General features: G+C 44.5%; 1 protein-coding gene across 12 annotated transcripts in view; it reads left to right on the top strand.

Moving 5' to 3' along the window:
• Positions 1 to 16,718, top strand: part of Mcc (MCC regulator of WNT signaling pathway) — a 474,765-nt gene that overhangs the window by 425,833 nt on the left and 32,214 nt on the right. For all 12 annotated transcript variants that reach the window (XM_039096842.2, XM_039096845.2, XM_039096844.2 and 9 more), the window contains 3 exons: positions 2,073 to 2,213; positions 6,744 to 6,847; positions 11,167 to 11,350. In XM_039096842.2, coding sequence (XP_038952770.1) covers positions 2,073 to 2,213; positions 6,744 to 6,847; positions 11,167 to 11,350 — 429 coding nt within the window. The remainder of the gene's footprint in view (positions 1 to 2,072; positions 2,214 to 6,743; positions 6,848 to 11,166; positions 11,351 to 16,718) is intronic.

The following is a 16,718-nucleotide window of genomic DNA, read 5'->3' as shown; positions in this document are numbered from 1 at the left end:
GCCTGAGCCCAAGGAAACACCAACCCTCACAGTCTTTACATTCAGAAGAAGATCAGTAGGGAGTGTCCTGACCAGAGCAAGGAAGGTGTCTCAGGCAAAGATGGTTTAGGCTTAGCCACATGTAGGTCAGTAAGTGGCTTCCAATTAGCAAGGACTGCTACACTGGAATTTTAAATCAGAGTGGGGACTATTGCAAGAAGCCACAATGAACAAAAGCTGAAAAGTGTGTGCTTCTAACACTTTACTTCCCCATCGGAGTCTTCATTTCTCTTCCAACAGACATGTCCCATGTAGGCAACTCCATTCTGCCCTAAGATTTATGCTTAAGGACAGTGGCTTCAACATGCCATCACCCTCAGGAGTCAATTGAATAGCTCTTGAAAACTTGATTCTATGAAGACTGTGAAAGAATGTGCTCTGTAGAAAATGAAGGATCACACTCAATGTCTAGGACAGAAAATGGAGAAGCTAAAGGATCTACGTTTCTTTTTTTTCTGACTTCCTCAAATTCATTGCTCTGAATATTCAGTTTTGCATTTGATATAAAAGAACCTGAAAGTTTTTAACTGCTGATTGTACCAGTCACTGGTGTTGCTGGACATCCAGCCTAAAAGGCCCTTTGGACATGATCACAGGTCTCTGGTCCATTTCCCACTTAAGGACAACCTAGTGGAATTCTCCTGATTGTTCACAAACTCACCTTTTGCTAGTGCTCTGTGGTGTGTGGTTAAGAGCACAGGATCTTGGTTGACCAGCCTGGTTAAGTTCCAAGTCAAGGTACTTGACCTTTCAATGTCTGAATGCATCTCCTTAGCTGGGTAACAGGTTTGATGATACGTGATTGGGCAGACTGATGGAGAAAGACCCAGCAAAGACTCAGCATGGATAGAGCAGTCATTATGACCATGGTGTGGTGTCTTGCCCCATGCAATGTGGCTTGTCACAGCATAGTTGGGGTTACACCGCTGTTATGGGGTGCCAAAGCTGTTGCTTATCTTATTATAGACTCATGGCCTCACACAGTACAGGCACATGGCATAGTTGAAGTATAACTGCGTACCAGAGTCTAATTTCTTTGTGGTTGTTGTCTTTTGTTTTTTGAGTCAGGGTCTCTCTACATAGCTGTGGCTGTCCTAGAACTCACTCAAAGTTAAAGAGATCTGCCTGCCTCCTGAGTTCTGGGATTAAGGATGAACACCATGACATCAGCCCTGTGTTTTTACTTTTTGCTTCCCACTGAACTCAATGATTATTTCATTTTGAGTCGTTCTGTGTCCGTTATACTTACTAAACTGCCCCGCAATGCCATATCATCTTTGTAATACATTCAGATGTTGCATATATGAATTCATGTGCATCTGTGTACATGTGGAATTAAAAAAAAAACCACCAAGTGCCTTTCTCAGTCACTCTCCACCTTCTTTTCATGAGGCAGGTTCTCTTACCTGAATCTGGAGCCAATTTGGCTAGGCTGTCTGGTGAGCAACCCCCTTGGCCTTCCCACAGCTGGGATTATAGATAGTGCCACTTTGCCTGGCTCTTAAGTGGTTGCAGGGGATTGAACTCAGCTCCTAGTGCTTTTGCCATGAGCATTTCACTTTCTTGAGCTGTGTCTCCACCCTCCCATATCACATGTGTTATATGTATGCCTCTGTGTGTATGTTTGTCTCTGGCACATGTATATGTTCATGTGTGTACTCACCCCTGCATGTATGCAGAAGTGTGAGAAGTTGACATCAGGCATCTTTCTCCATTGCTCTTCACCTTAGTTTTTGAGCTGGGGCCTCTCAGCAAACCCCGAGCTCACCAGGCTGGCTGGCTAGCAATCTCCAGGAAGCTGCCTAACTCTGGCCCCCAGTCCACATCACTAGAATTATGGGGGCACGCCACCATGCCTGTGCGGGGATCTGCACACAGATTCTCAGGCTGGCATGGCAAGCACCTAACCGCTGATCCTCTCCCTGCCATCATGCTCTCTTACCATCACCACCTGGCCTACTTGTGAGTGAGACAAGTTTTGGAATATTGGACCACAGTCCTGGGGTATAAAATCAATGTTTCTTTCTTTGTAGTCGTATTGAACACCTCAAATCGCAAAATGATCTTCTCACCATAACCCTGGAGGAATGTAAAAGCAACGCCGAAAGGATGAGCATGCTGGTGGGGAAGTACGAGTCCAATGCCACAGCCCTAAGGCTGGCCTTGCAGTACAGGTAGGAGAGCTAAAGAGGGGCAGACATCCCGGGTATGCTTTTAATTTTTTAACACTCATTTGTTTACATATTTACTCAAAATTAATAGTGTTATTAAGTAATTTATATGATTTATATAAATTTATACTTAGTCAAAATTAATATTATTAAATATATTTATATAACTGTATACTCAAAATTAATTAACATCAATTAATTTATATTATTTATATAAATATAACAAATTAATATTATTGATAAAAGCAATGAATTAATAGATCTAAAATTATTTTTCAAAATGTATTCAATTACTGTATGCGTGCATGCACGTATGAGTGCATACATGCCACATTGCAAATATGGAAGTCTGAAGACAACGTGAGAATCCATTCTCTCTTTCCACCATGTGGGTTCCAGATTTCCAACCCAGGTTGTCAGGCTTGGCTCTCTGTATGGCTTCACTCTCTGAGCCATCTCACTGGTCCATTCTCAGTGTCCTTGCAGCTACATTGTTACTTGTACATCTGTAGCAATCCTTAACATGAAAGGAAAGACAGAGCTGGGGGGCTTGGACCTGCAAATATTAGCATGGTTCATATTGAAAACCAATTAATGTCCCTCAGCAATTAAGGAGAATCAGATAATGGGTGTGGGAGTAGTGTTTGATATGTCCCCACTATTCCAATATGCCATCCAAAATATCAGTGGGGGAGGGGTGTCAGGGAGGTGGCTTAGGGGATAAAGGTACTCACTACCAAACCTGTTACTAACCTGATGACCTGAGTTCTAGTTTTGGAACTCACATGGTGGGAAGCAAATTGTCTTCTGACTTCCGGGCATGCACTGCAGTGCCCCCCCCCACATGTAATAAATAAGTGTAAAAAACTTATTTATCTATGTTAAAACATTCAGCTTCTGTGTTCTATTTCCATCTGTTCCTTCTGTTCTTCATTCACATGTATTTATTCAGTTTGTTACAGAATCTCTTTGTTTGCTTTCAGTCCCAGAGAGTGAACCCAGGGATTTGCACAACCTAGCCGAGTGCTCTCCCACTGTGCTGTGCTCCAAGCCTGGCATATTTTTGTTTGTTTTTGTTTTGTTTATTTTGTTTGAGACAGGATCTCTCTGTAGTAGCAGGGGCAATCTTGGAACTTGTTCTGTAGACCAGGCTAGCTTCAAACTCACAGAGATCTGCTTGCCTCTGCCTCCCGAGTACTGGAACTAAAGGCATGTGGCACCATTTACCAGTTATTTTGATTATTTTTAACTTACCTTTTTTTTTAATTTACAAACATTTTTCATGCAGTATATTTTGAGCATGTTTCCCCCTCTCTGAACTCTCAGATCCCCCCAGCTCTTTAATCACACACCTTTTCTTTCTCTCTCTCTACCCCCTACCCCCAATCTAAAAAACAAAAGCAAAAACCCATAAGAAGGAAAGCTAAAGGCCAATAAGACAAAGCAATGCATAAACAAAACAAAATAAAATCCAAAGTGCACATACAAAAAAGCCATGGAATCCATTTTATGTTGACTAACTACTCCTGGGCACAGGGCCTGCCCTGGAGTGTGTTTTGTACACCCAGTGACATTCCACTGGAAAAACAGATTTTCCCTTTTGGGAGCAGGTACTGGTTGCAGATAACTTTGCTTAGGAGTGAGAGCCCATGTCCACTTCTGGTGTTAGTGCTTGGGAGCCTGTCTGGCTTGACCCTGTGCAGGTCTTACACATGCCTGGCACAGTTTTTAAATGCCACATAATAGTCTGCATTTATCTCGGATGGCTGAATCCAAAGCTGCATATTTTATGCCTTTTACAGAGCTCACTTTTCTAAAAGACCTTTGAAGACACTGGGCATTAAAATAATTCAACAGTAAAGACTGTGATGCAGAGAATATTATCATTCATTGAATGCTTTCCTTGGTATAAAGTTCCAAAGTTGGATATGAGTATCGTCATAGCTCTTCAATTGGTTTCCATTAAAATAAGCCAGTTTACTAAAGGCATGGTGATGTGGCATACACCTTTAATCCCAACACTCCAAGGCAGGAGGCTCTCTGTGAGTTTGGAGCCAGCCTGGTCTACAGCGTGAGTTCTTGGACAGTGGCTACACAGAAAAAAACCCCGAGGAAGGAAGGAAGGAAGGAAGGAAGGAAGGAAGGAAGGAAGGAAGGAAGGAAGGAAGGAAGGAAAAGAAAAAGAAAGGTGGGAAGGAAGGAGGAAAGGAAGGAAGAAAGGAAGAAATTTTAAGAAACTGCAAGTAGGTAATAAGACTTTTCTTCTTCACCAGTTTTGGTATTATTTGTTTGCGTGATTGTTTTTTTCTTTTGAAAATTACACTTTTTTGGGTTTTACACCATTGCACAGATGTAGAGATCAGAAGACAATATGCAAAAGTGCAAAAGTTCCATTGTGTGGGTCCCCAGATCAAGCATCAGGCTGGGTAGCAAGTGCCTATAGTCACTGAGCCATTTCCCTGGCCTCGTTTATAATTTTAAAACCCATTTTTTTGGCTGGGGATTTAGCTCAGTGGTAGAGCGCTTGCCTAGCAACCACAAGGCCCTGGGCCCTGGGTTCGGTCCCCAGCTCCGGAAAAAAAAAGTGTAAATCGAAAACCCATTTTTTTAAAGCTGTAAAACTGTTACTGTCTTCTGAGGTCCTTAGTGGTGCCTCCCAAGTTCATGGCCAAGGTATCAGAGTGGAAGATTTTACCTCACTTAGCATCCTATACCATGTTCAGCATCACCTTAAGGAATGGTTGCTGCTTCAAAAATAAAATCTACCAACATAATGAGACCAATGCAGGCTGTCAGTCATAATGGTTTTCAGGTTCCCAGGCAAACTACGAGCTGTCCTTCCTGTAATAGTCTTTAACATGGGCCACTCTCCACCTTTGGTCTCGGGGAGCTGCACATGATTACCTTCTGAAGAATGAAGCACCCCTTGACTGCCTGCCTTTACAGGGAGCCGCTAGCACAATACTCTAGTGACCCTTTTCTTAACTCTTGGCTTGGGGAAGAGTGATGAGCACAAAAACAATCTAAACCAGATGGCTTTTCTGTTTTTGTCTCCGTAAATGTCGATTGAAGCAACATTTCCCTTGTTCAGCTTGGAGAAACTCATCAAGTATTTGCTCACAAAAGAAATCTTGCTGCTGTGGTCCTCTTGTCCTAAGAACAAGGGTGTCATGTGTTGTGTGTGTGTGTGTGTGTGTGTGTGTGTGTGTGGTGTGTAAGTAAGAGAGAGAGAAAGACGGAGAGACAGACAGAGGGGAGGGGGGAGGGAGGGGAGGGGAGAGGAGAGAAGAGGAGAGGAGAGGACAGGAGAGGACAGGAGAGGATGAATCTCATCTTGTTATATAGTCCAACCTGGCCTCAGACTTGAGACCCTCCTGCCTTAGCCCCCACATGTAGGAAACAGATCTGTGCCCTGTTATGACTAGCATGGAGACTGTTTTAGGACCCAGCTTGTATGCTCAGTGGATGATGGGCATAGAGAAGAATAACGTTTCCTTCTCTTAGACATCCAAACTCAGACTCTTATGGGAAACCTAACAGCATTTCATGAGGTTTTGAAGGAATCTGTATTTGCACATTCTATGGGGATGGAGCTGTTCTCTCTCTCTGCTCAGCACCATGATTACCTGCAGCCATTTGATGACAGTACATGGGTACTATGGCCACTGCACAGGAGGACATGAGGTTTCCATTTGAATTAACTTGAAATAGCCACATGTAACTATTGTCTACTGTACAGTATACATGTAGGTCAAAATGATTTTCTCCTTAAGAGGAGTTTTACTAGCTGTTGAGTGTTGCATGCCATGGTCAGGCATCTGTGAGTGACTTGGCTACCTGTGTGAAGCCTCTGGGCTCACAGGAAGTTCTGAAGGTCAGTGTCCGCTAGGGCTATTTCTGAAAGTTTGGCTAAGACCACTAGGACCTTCTTCCAAACAGACTCTGTCTCTCCAGAGACCTCAGTTTCTCTCTTGGCTATAGGCTAGAAGTCTTCATTCATCTCCACATAGGTCTCTTCAAAGGGTTGCTCAAGATGCCACCCACCCAAATCCTCAAAGAAGATGACCTGAGAGAGAACAAGAAGTGGGAGAACAATGGAAAGATAGAAGTCCTAGTGTTTTAAGAGCTGGGTGTGGCACGTCATCATTTCCATTAGTTATAGAGATCAACCCTGACAGTCAAGACAGTAGAAGAATATGTATGCCAGGATGAAGGCTCAGTAAGGGCTACTGTGGTATGAGTACCATAGGCATGTCTCGTGTCTTTCTTGACTTGTCATCAAAGGGGAACCAGTTTGCTCCTCCCTCTGTTGCTGGTGTATTTTTCTAGAACATTGTTTGTCTGTTTCTGTTTTTGTTTTTGTTTTTTAAAGAGGTGAACATCACAGCAAGTCGCTGGTTTGTCCCAGGAGTACTTCTGCATGGAATATTCTTCACTTTGTGGGTGGGGAGGCACTGGGCTGGAGTGGCACTGATGATAAGGATCATTGCCATTCCGAGCCATCACTGATACCAAGGTGTCCTCCTCTTGCAGTGAGCAGTGCATAGAAGCCTATGAACTCCTGCTGGCCCTGGCTGAGACAGAGCAGAGCCTTATCCTGGGGCAATTCCGGGCAGCTGGTGTGGGCTCCTCCCCTGGTAAGTGTCCCCTGAGTTCCTTCTGTGCTACTTCCCATCTTGTCCCCATTGTTGCTGGCATCAAGTCATCTCCCAGAAACAAGAAATCTCCTTGTCATTTGTGTTTTCCATTCTCACCCACGACTGAGTGTGTAAATTGTTTACATTGAATGAAGCAAGAACTGGAGTGGAAACCAGATCACAGACAAGTTAAAACAAACAAGCACTCTTAGGAAGTGAGTTCTCCTGGGCTGACAGGAGGAGCAGAGGGAGTGGGGCTCACTGTGTTGTTAAAGGAACCAGCGCATTGTGAAGCTGCCTGTGGAAGGTCCCTTTGCTGCTGCTGTGGCCAATGCCTGGACCGATTCTCTTGCCCCAGAGCTATAATTGGTCCCTAGGTTCAGTCTTGGGAATAACTTTAAAGCCTAGATCTCCACCTGCATATGTCTGAGGAGGAGAAAGGTAGCTTTATACCTGGTCTTGAAAGTTTTTCCTGGGCAGTAGGAGCGCAGGTGGGTGTGATGACCTTTGCACCTGTCTGCCATCTTGTCAAGTATCCTACTGGTCTGATTTGTACCTCAGACACTTCACCAGTAGTTCTCAGCTTTCCTAGTGCTCTGACCCTTTCATACAATTTATGTCGTGGTGAACCCCCAACATAAAATTATTTTTATTGCTACTTCATAACTATAATTTTGCTACTGTTATGAATCATAATGTAAATATCTGATATGCACCCTCCAAAGGTGTCTTGACCCATAGATTGAGAACTACTACTCTACACTGTTCCCCTAATTCTGCTCCTCTTAATTCGATGTAAGTAGAGCATGTAGGCTCCTTTACCACATTGCTAAAATGGAGCCAGTGACAGTGGCTCCAGGGCTTGCACTGGTATGAGGGGACCACAGTACAGTGCTGGAGAAGGAAGGAAAACATGGTAGCAATCTTGCCATACATTTAGTGTGCCCTGGACACAGGCTTACCAATGCTTTGTTGAAATAGCCTTTTGGGAGAAATAGCACTAATTCCATAAAACTCAAATGACCAGGTGCTTCCCAAACCCCCCACAGTGGGCAGAATGAACAATCCACGAGTCCTCCTGGATGGCCACTAGGCTGTCAAGAAGTTGCTTGGAACTGTAAGCTGGGGGGCAGGGAATAATAAATGGATAGCTTTTCAGTGGCTATGTGCTTCCAGTTGGCCTTGTCTCTCCAGGACATACCACCACAGAGGCCACCCCAGTGACACCTTCTAAATAAATCTCCTACACCTGCCACATCCCTTGTTGCTGCCTTTGTAAGGACCCTTGGGGTTTTCCTTCCTTGGCCTTAATACTCTGAGGAGTCAGAATCAGATCCCAAGGCAGGTAAACAAACAGCATTATTTTCCTTTCTTATACCTAGGTTCTCTAACAAGGGAGCATTTGTGCTTATTATAGGTGGCCGCTCTTCATTCCTCTTCTCCACCCTCTGGTCCTATCCAGTCCCCACCCCAGGCCCACTTTGGTTAATAATATTCAGAGCCCAGCCCAGCCCAGCCCAGAAGCAGAAACTCTGCCAACACTTCCATTAGAAACTTCATTTTTCAGGGTCTTTTAACTGAACCATAAAACTACTCCTCATATGAAACAGATTCTAAATGATCTTGGCCTGCTGTCAGTTTTTTTTTTTTTTAAATATAAGAAAACCATCAATTAAAGGAGAAAATCAGTCGTCCTAGTTTGTATCACAAGATGTCTTAACCTGTTCTATGAGTGAAAAGCATCTTTATTAGACTGGGGCCTACACAAAGTAATTACTTGGTAGGAGCAGAAATGGCTTAAATGAACCAGCATTTGAAATGTTTGCAATGATGGTGAAGCGTCCCATGTTTCCCTTATCATAGGGGACCCCTGCATGCATTAATAAGATGATACCATGCCTATTTTAGAACAGAATATGGAGAATAATCAACTGGTGAGCTGTTTATAAAAAAAAAATCCTAGTGGAAAGAAGAGATGAGGGGGAATGGCTGAAAGTCAGTTTGAGGGATGTCCTTTAGTATGGGAAGTACACCATACTGGAGAGTGTTCTACTATTCTCCATAGTGCCCTGATTTTTATACCTGCTGACACTGACAGTTGATCTGTCACTCTGCCCCAGGTACTATATAAACAAGACCTAGTTTGTGCCGTTTACTCACAGGGTCAATTACTGTTATTGCCTTTGTTTGTTATTGAATTCACACCACTCATTATGTTCATTTGAGAAGAAGGTTAAGCCCAGTGGTTTTCACACTATACCTTGGGGCACCAGAGGAGTGTTTGGGTTTCAACAATGGGCACAGAGGGTGGAGAAGTTGAGCTATGACCTAACCTCTGCCACTTCACCCAGCCACATTTATGTGTTTAATGTTCCCTATCTGAAGTTTCATTCCAAAAATATACATCTGTGTTGTGTGAGTGTCAAGCCAGTGGTTTGTTTGACCAAGACAGCTTTTGAATTGTTATGAAGACTTTGCTCTTTAGAGTATTTTCTTTCTTAGTCACTGTGCTATTGCTGTGAAGAGACACAATGACCCAAGCAACCCTTATGAAAGAAAGCATTTAATTGAGGGCATGCTTACAGTTTGTGGTTTAGCCCATTAACATCATAGTGAAGAGCATGGTACTGGATCTGAAGCTGAGAGATATATCCTGATCCATGGGCAGAAAGAGAAAGGGGTGCAGGGGATGGGGGTGGGACAGACAGAGGGGGCAAGAGACTGGGCCTGGCTTAGATTTTTGAAACATGAAAGCCCACCATCAGTATCATACTTTCCCCCACAAGTCATATCTATGACAAAAACCACACCTCCTATCCTTCTAATCCTTTAAAATAATAACACTCCCTGGTGATTAAACATTCAAAAACCTGCACCTATGGGAGTTATTCTTATTCAAACCATCACAAGTAGTTTTTGGTTTACAGCAAAGTCAAGAGGAAGTACATGGATATCCCATGTACATACGCAGCTTTCCCTATTAGTGATAACAGAGGTATCAGACATCATTGTCTTACAAAGTCCCTGTGCTCTATTAGAGTTCACCCCTGTTAAAAATTCCTTGGGTGTGGCAAGTGGACAATGACATGGACCCACCTCTGTAGCATTGTAAGTAGCCGCTTTATGCTTAGTGACTGTCATCTAGTGAAGACCCTCCAACTCTGCCTTCTCATTCTTCCTTCTCACTCTGCTCTACCAACCCTAAGAACAACTGTATTCATTTTATTTTGTTTTTCATTTTCATTTTATTTTCTTTCTTTTTTAAAATTTTATTTTGTTTTGTTTTGTTTTTTCCTAAGGGTTTCTTTGTGTGTAGTCCTGGCAGCCCAGGAACTTGCTCTGTAGTCCAGACTGACCTCAAACTCATAGAAATCTGCCTGCCTCTGCTTAGCAATGCCCAGCAAGTACTAGAATTAAAAGTGTGCGCCGCCACCACCCAGCTCCTTTTCTTTCTTTCTTTCTTTCTTCCTTTCTTTCTTTCTTTCTTTCTTTCTTCCTTCCTTCCTTCCTTCCTTTCTTTCTTTCTTTCTTTCTTTCTTTCTTTCTTTCTTTCTTTCTTTCTCTCTTTCTTTCATGTTCTAAGAGTCAAACCCAGTGCCTTTTACAAAGCTGGCAGGGGATCTACTCTTGAACCTCTTTGTGTTTGTGTGTAGTATATGCACATGTTCCTATGAATGGGTATGTGCACTTGTGTGTATGTGTGTGTGTGTGTATGTGTGTGTGTGTGTGTGTGTGTGTGTGTGTGTGTGTGTGTGTGCATGGGGAAACCAGAGGTTGATGTCAGAGTTTTGTATCATCTTCTACCTGATTGATTGATTGATTGATTGATTGATTTTTGAGACAGGATCCAACTGTATAGTCCTGGTTGGCATGAAATATGCTATGTAGACTATCTAACCTTGATCTAACAAAGAGATCTGTTTGTCTCTGCTATGCCTCTCTAGTTCTGGAATTAAGGGCACATATCATCACTCTATCTATAGACACATACACACATGTTTGTGTATGTGTACATGTATATGTGTATATGGAGACAGGTTGTTTCACTGAACATGGTGCTCCTCAGTTTGGTTAGCTTGGCTGTCTATTGAGCACCAGGTATCTGCCTATCTCCTCCTCATCTTCTCTCAAGTGCTGAGACTGCAGATGTATGCATGGTGCTCATTATTTAAAGTCAGGTACTTTACTGACAAATTCATCTTCTAAACCTCACTGAGCTTTTTTAATGTCTTTATAGTTCTACCTTTTCAGGATCATAGCTTTTGGGCTTTCCTGACTCCACCCACACCCATTAACCCATTGACTTCTTTGTGGTATAGGAGACCAGTCAGGGGATGAGAATATCACTCAGATGCTTAAGAGGGCTCACGACTGCCGGAAGACTGCTGAGAACGCCGCCAAAGCCCTGCTCATGAAGCTGGATGGCAGCTGTGGGGGAGCCTTCACAGTGGCTGGCTGCAGTGTGCAGCCCTGGGAGAGCCTGTCCTCCAACAGCCATACCAGGTACTGCTCCAGGCTCTGCCCTGCTCCTCTGCCTGCAGTGGGCTTCTCACTGGCCTGCTCTAGGAAACCATGTGATTTGGATAAAGCAGGTGGCTTCATGGTTACAGCCAAGAGCTATAAGGAGGGGTCAGTAAATGATGCTTCTGTGCAAAGTACAGTCCGGAGAGACAGGACTGTAGAATACGGTAGAGATAGAACAAGAGCACAGTCTCTGCCTTACACTCTTCTCCCTATACTGCTCTGTTCTCTGTGGCTTTATTATTCTCCATTTCTAGGAATTACCTGGAGTGACTAAGGCTCACTGCTGAAAGACCCAGCCTACCTTAAGCTGGCTCCCTAATCCACTCTCCTTCCTTGTGCCCTTGTCTTCCAAGAGCTCTTCCATGGCTAGAGGCCCTCCCATCTCCCATCAAGTGAGGCTGTATTTACAGCACCTCTTAAGCAGACACTTAATCCTGAACCTCAGGTCACATTTTCCATCGGAGGCCTCTTAGAAGTGGTAGTGAAAGCAGTGGAGACTGAAGCGCTGTCCCTGGAGCAGGTTGATCTTCCTTGATGGGGGCAGGGCACAGGAATGAAGCCCCCTTGTAGCCTTTTTCTTTATCATTTCTTGCCACAGAAACTCTACTGTGATGCCCGCTCCCCTCTTTGCATGCCAGTCCTCAGGCCGGAATACAGTTGTTAGGTTCTTATTGGATTTCCTTTATGGAAAGCCAAGGTGGTTTACTCCAGTTTCACAGGTGACAACACCTTGGCTCAGAGATGTTTAATTGACTTGTTTAAGAGCACGTGACTGTTAAGAAGGGACTCTAGAACGTTGGCACCAAGCACAGTATCCCTCCTTCTCCCTGACACTGGATCTCAGGTCATACAAGACAGTCTGCTTCCAGGCAAGTGACAAGAGCTACATAAGGATCAATGGGATGTCTAACACCAAAGCACAAGCACTGATGTATTCTTGAAGCCTAAAAGCAACTTGATACCCCTGTCTCACACTGGAGGGTACCAGCCATCTGCCTCAGTATATCATAGACATATACTGGACCCCATGTCCCAGGAGGGAGCCCATTCCCAACCTTGCACTTGGCCACAAACACAAGAGGCTTTTTTTTCCTACACTTAGCAGCATGTGTCTTATTCAATAGCACATAGATTATAATTTTCCCCTTAAAGCTAGATTCTTAGGTTTAAATACAGAAGCAGGTGCCCTTCCCCATGATGTTTCCAGGTATTTATAATCTATCCTTCCCATGTTTGTTTATGTAGGTTTTCAGTGCCTGGCTCATCAGTGAGGCTGTTCTGTACAATTAGTGATTGTTAAGAGTTCACAGAAACTGTCTTGCTCAATTGTCTGCACACATCTCCCTTTTCCTGCAAATAATTCTGCTGTTTCTGAGTCAGAGATGACTCTGGAGTTCCACAAAAGTGAGAATAAATTTCTAACTTTCTATTTAGTGGAGATCTGATTTTCAATATTTGTTACAAGAGATATTTGGTGTATAGGTAAGTTTGTTTCATAGACCATTTTCTTGAGAAATTTAATTTTTAATATGTATTTCTTTAGGGTGAGAAAAATTCAGACTCTCTGCTTCCAATATTAAGCTTATTATTAGTCCTTATTAATCCCAGTACACCTGGGAGGCAGAGTCAGGCAGATTTCTGAGTTCAAGGCCAGCCTGGGCTACAGAGTGAGTTCCAGGACAGCCAAAACTACATGGAGAAAAAACCCTGTCTCAAAAAAAAAAATCTAAAAAACAAAAACAAAAACACCATCACCAAAAAAGAGCTCACTAAAGACTGACTGTTTAGGGTGAAGTGATTGCTATCCCGGCATGAGGACCCGAGTTCAGATCTCAGCACTCACATAGCTGCTGAGCAAGCGTGGTGGCTGCCTACCGTGTCAGTGCTCAAGAGGTAGGGATCGAGTAAGGAAGACACCCACATGCATGAACATACCCACACATGCACTACACACGTGCGTGAAGAGGGAGGTGGGTCTCCTTAACCAAGCTTAGTCTCAAATGGACCTTCCATCAAACACAGGCATTTAACTCTGATCCCACTAAAATGCTGTTTCCCCTCCTGCCCCCATCATAGAAGTTCAGAGCCTATAGAGAAGAATACACAGGGAATACCTGGGCTCTCCACCATCAGAAAACAGACACAGTTGGAGTGTCTATATGATAAACATAGATTCAGAACAAAGTTCCTAGCCATCGGACGACAATATTATCAGTATTTTTGTTTATAAGCCTTGGAATTCTGGCCCAAACACTGTCCTATGATAGGTTTTTCAAAAAAAGAAGGAAAATGGAGCTTTCTGAGCCAGGGCTTTGTGTGACCTAGTACACCCCCTTTCCTCCCGCTGTAACTGCCTTGCAGAGACTTGCAGTCAGTTACCAGCCCCTGCTGCCCAAGGTCTCAGAAAAGGAAGGCTCAGGTCAGGTCCCTGGAGGCATCTCATAGCTCCTGAGGACAGGAGGGTTAATGGATTTGGGAAGGAGGCGCCAAGGGTTGGTTATGCAGCAAAAGGATATGGATGAGAGGCACCCCTCAGAGGATGCTCTTAGCAGGATCCCAGCATGAAAGAGAAAAGAAGACATTTGTTGTTGTTGTTGTTGTTGTTGTTGTTGTTGTTGTTGTTGTTATTATTATTTTAAATTGCAGCTACAGCTCCATCAGGCATAGTTGTTGTTAATGGATAGAGCAGCCAGGTAAGGGCGATTGCCTTCCTAGCTTTGTCAACAGATCACAGCACAGAGGCAAATAGGCTGAATTGTCTATACATAGAGGTAGGTGCTATCAAGAAGCCTGCCCTGTGTGTCAAGCACTGGATTTTCTGTTTATTCTGTGGAAGCACATTAACTGATCCAATCCATGAGTGTACAGCGAAGCCATAGCAAGCATGCCCTCCTAGGAAGTGGAATGGAGGCTGTTTTCTTTCAGTAAAATGAACCCAGGGGTGATTTCAGCCTTGCTGTGAAGCCTCCTCAGCCCTTGGGTATGCTAAGATGCTAGCTGGCTGGTCATGCCATCCTTGGGCATGATTTCCAAACTGCAGTAGAGGGCAGTGAAATACCAGAAGGGCCTGGCCTACACCCTCTATACTAGTCCTGGCTGGGATAAGGTTTCAGAGGGCAGGAAAAATGGTTTTGACTAGTGGGGGACACTGTTGCAAAGGTGTGATGTCCAGTCAGTATAGGCCTCTGCCACTCCCAGCACCAGGCTTCAGGGAATGAGTTAGACAGGCTCAGCTGTTACAGTGTCAGTAAGCACCAGCACCCAACTGAGATATTCCGCAACATGACCGTGTGCTGATCTGATCCTGGTCACTTCTCCTTCTCCACACATGTGACTAGAGTAGCAATATGACTTGCTTTTTCTGTCCTTTTTAATTCTTCTTCTTAAGACCTAACTTTAGGAATCAGCCCAATCTATACACCCAATTTTTAAAAACAAACACTTAAGTCCTAACATGACAAAATGCAAAATATGCAATGTAGCTTCTCCATGCTAGGTTCTCTACCAGGAAAGTACTGCTGGGAAATACTTTGGGATAGAATTTCATACTACAACTGGGGTCTTATAAATTAATATTTGGTGTCACAAAGGACAGAAATGTGTAAAATAGCTTAAGAGGGACCCTGATTGAAAGACTATGGGACCCTATAAATGCCAAGATAAATGCCAGCTTTAGGCAGAGCACTGTCATACCTCTGAACAACATGTCCTGCCAGTCAGCAAGCTCACACACACCAGGCTCTGCATCGAGCTGTTGTGGCTCTGCACTGGCTGCCATTCTTGTCCTGTGGCAGCAGCCCTCCCTGGTGACAGAAAGGCAGCACACTACTTGTGTTTATGTACGAGGCTAACTGGTTTCATTGGTGCCAGAAGAAAAGCTCAGTGGCCATGCCTGGGTTGGGACCGTGTGGTTCTTTTAGTGACAGGGAAGTGGGTTGGGACCATGTGGTTCTTTTAGTGACAGGAAGTCAGAGATGACACCTGGTGCAGTGGAACAGGAGAAATGGCATTTGGCACCAGGGCTTAGTGTGAATGGTCGTGTCCAACAGCAGACAGGGTAGGCAGAGGGCAGAGTATGTTTTGGTTTGAGCCTGGCCCTCAGGCCTCTCTCTTGGACTGTAGCTAGCAACTCGAGAAAGTGAGTTTGCAGCAGAATGTTCTGGCAGTCAGCTGATGCAGAATAAACTATTTTGATAGGAGCTCCAAGAGAACAGAATCCCATGGCTCTTGGATTACTCCTGAGAAAACCAGGGCAAAGCACAGACAGGCATAGCTGGGTATGACTGGGATCTTCGTCTGCAGGCTTTCTTCTACTCTGCTCTCAGAGCATCTCCTGGCACCACCCCCCCCCCCCCCAGAGGAGGGATCAGGCCTCCTGTAGAAAGTGATTTATTCCGCTTGACAGCTGAGCTCATCCTGCATTCCAAGCTGGGGGAGGTAATGGATGACTTAGCCCTCTCCTGGCAGTCAACAGCAGCCCTCAGGAGGCCAGAGGAAGGGCCAGTGGCTTCTCTTCCATTCACCATTAACATAATCATATTGGGCTGTGGAACATTAAGGGCATGAGGCATAACTGTAATTACCATCGCCTGGTCTGCTCCCTGCTGGTGTCCTAGAAGGGGGAAAGCTAGGCTGGTGGGGCGTAGGCTGTGGTGCTTGCCTTGAAATGTAACATTCCCCTGTAAGAGCAGTGAAAGCTCTTAGCTCCCAATAGGGTAAGATCTGTAAACTGGGGCATTCAGTACCTTTTTTTTTTCCTCTGTGAATAGCAAAGACAGTAGAAACCAAAGCCTTCCTTTCTGGCCAGTGAACAGCCTGCAGGTGAAGAAATCCAATATTCCCAGCCCACTCTCATTCTTCCAGAGGGGTCTTGGTGGTCTCTAAGGCCTTTGAGAACCTACTTCTCCTCCATTACAACTTCCCTGCACGGTGGCAGGTGCCTGACCTCTGGGGGACACTAAGGCTGGTGGTTGGCCTCTGAGTATAGCTGTCAGGAAAGTGTCCCTTGTCCTTTTTCCTCACCCAGAATGCATACTGGATAGCACATGGGTGGCACCAGCAGCTTGTCCTTCCTCTGCTCTGGGAAGTAGGAAGCACCTTTGTGCCTTTTGACCAAACCCAGATAAGTTAGGCAATTCCCCCTAGGCTGTGAGACTGGGGTGTGCCAGAAGAAGGCTGTGCAGGTGCAACTGACTTCAGGGACCTTCAGGTGCTCCAGCCATCATGGGCATCCACCTGAATAGCAAATAGTTGCCCCAGCCCTAGGAAAATGTGGGGACAGTCAATTAGTGACCAGTGAGTTTCCATTTTTTGCTGTCCTGGTGGCAGGCACAGCATGTAGTCTGTT

The sequence above is a fragment of the Rattus norvegicus genome, chromosome 18 (genome assembly GCF_036323735.1).
Source record: "Rattus norvegicus strain BN/NHsdMcwi chromosome 18, GRCr8, whole genome shotgun sequence".
Taxonomy (NCBI): Eukaryota; Metazoa; Chordata; class Mammalia; order Rodentia; family Muridae; genus Rattus; species Rattus norvegicus.
This window is presented reverse-complemented; position numbering and strand designations above follow the sequence as displayed.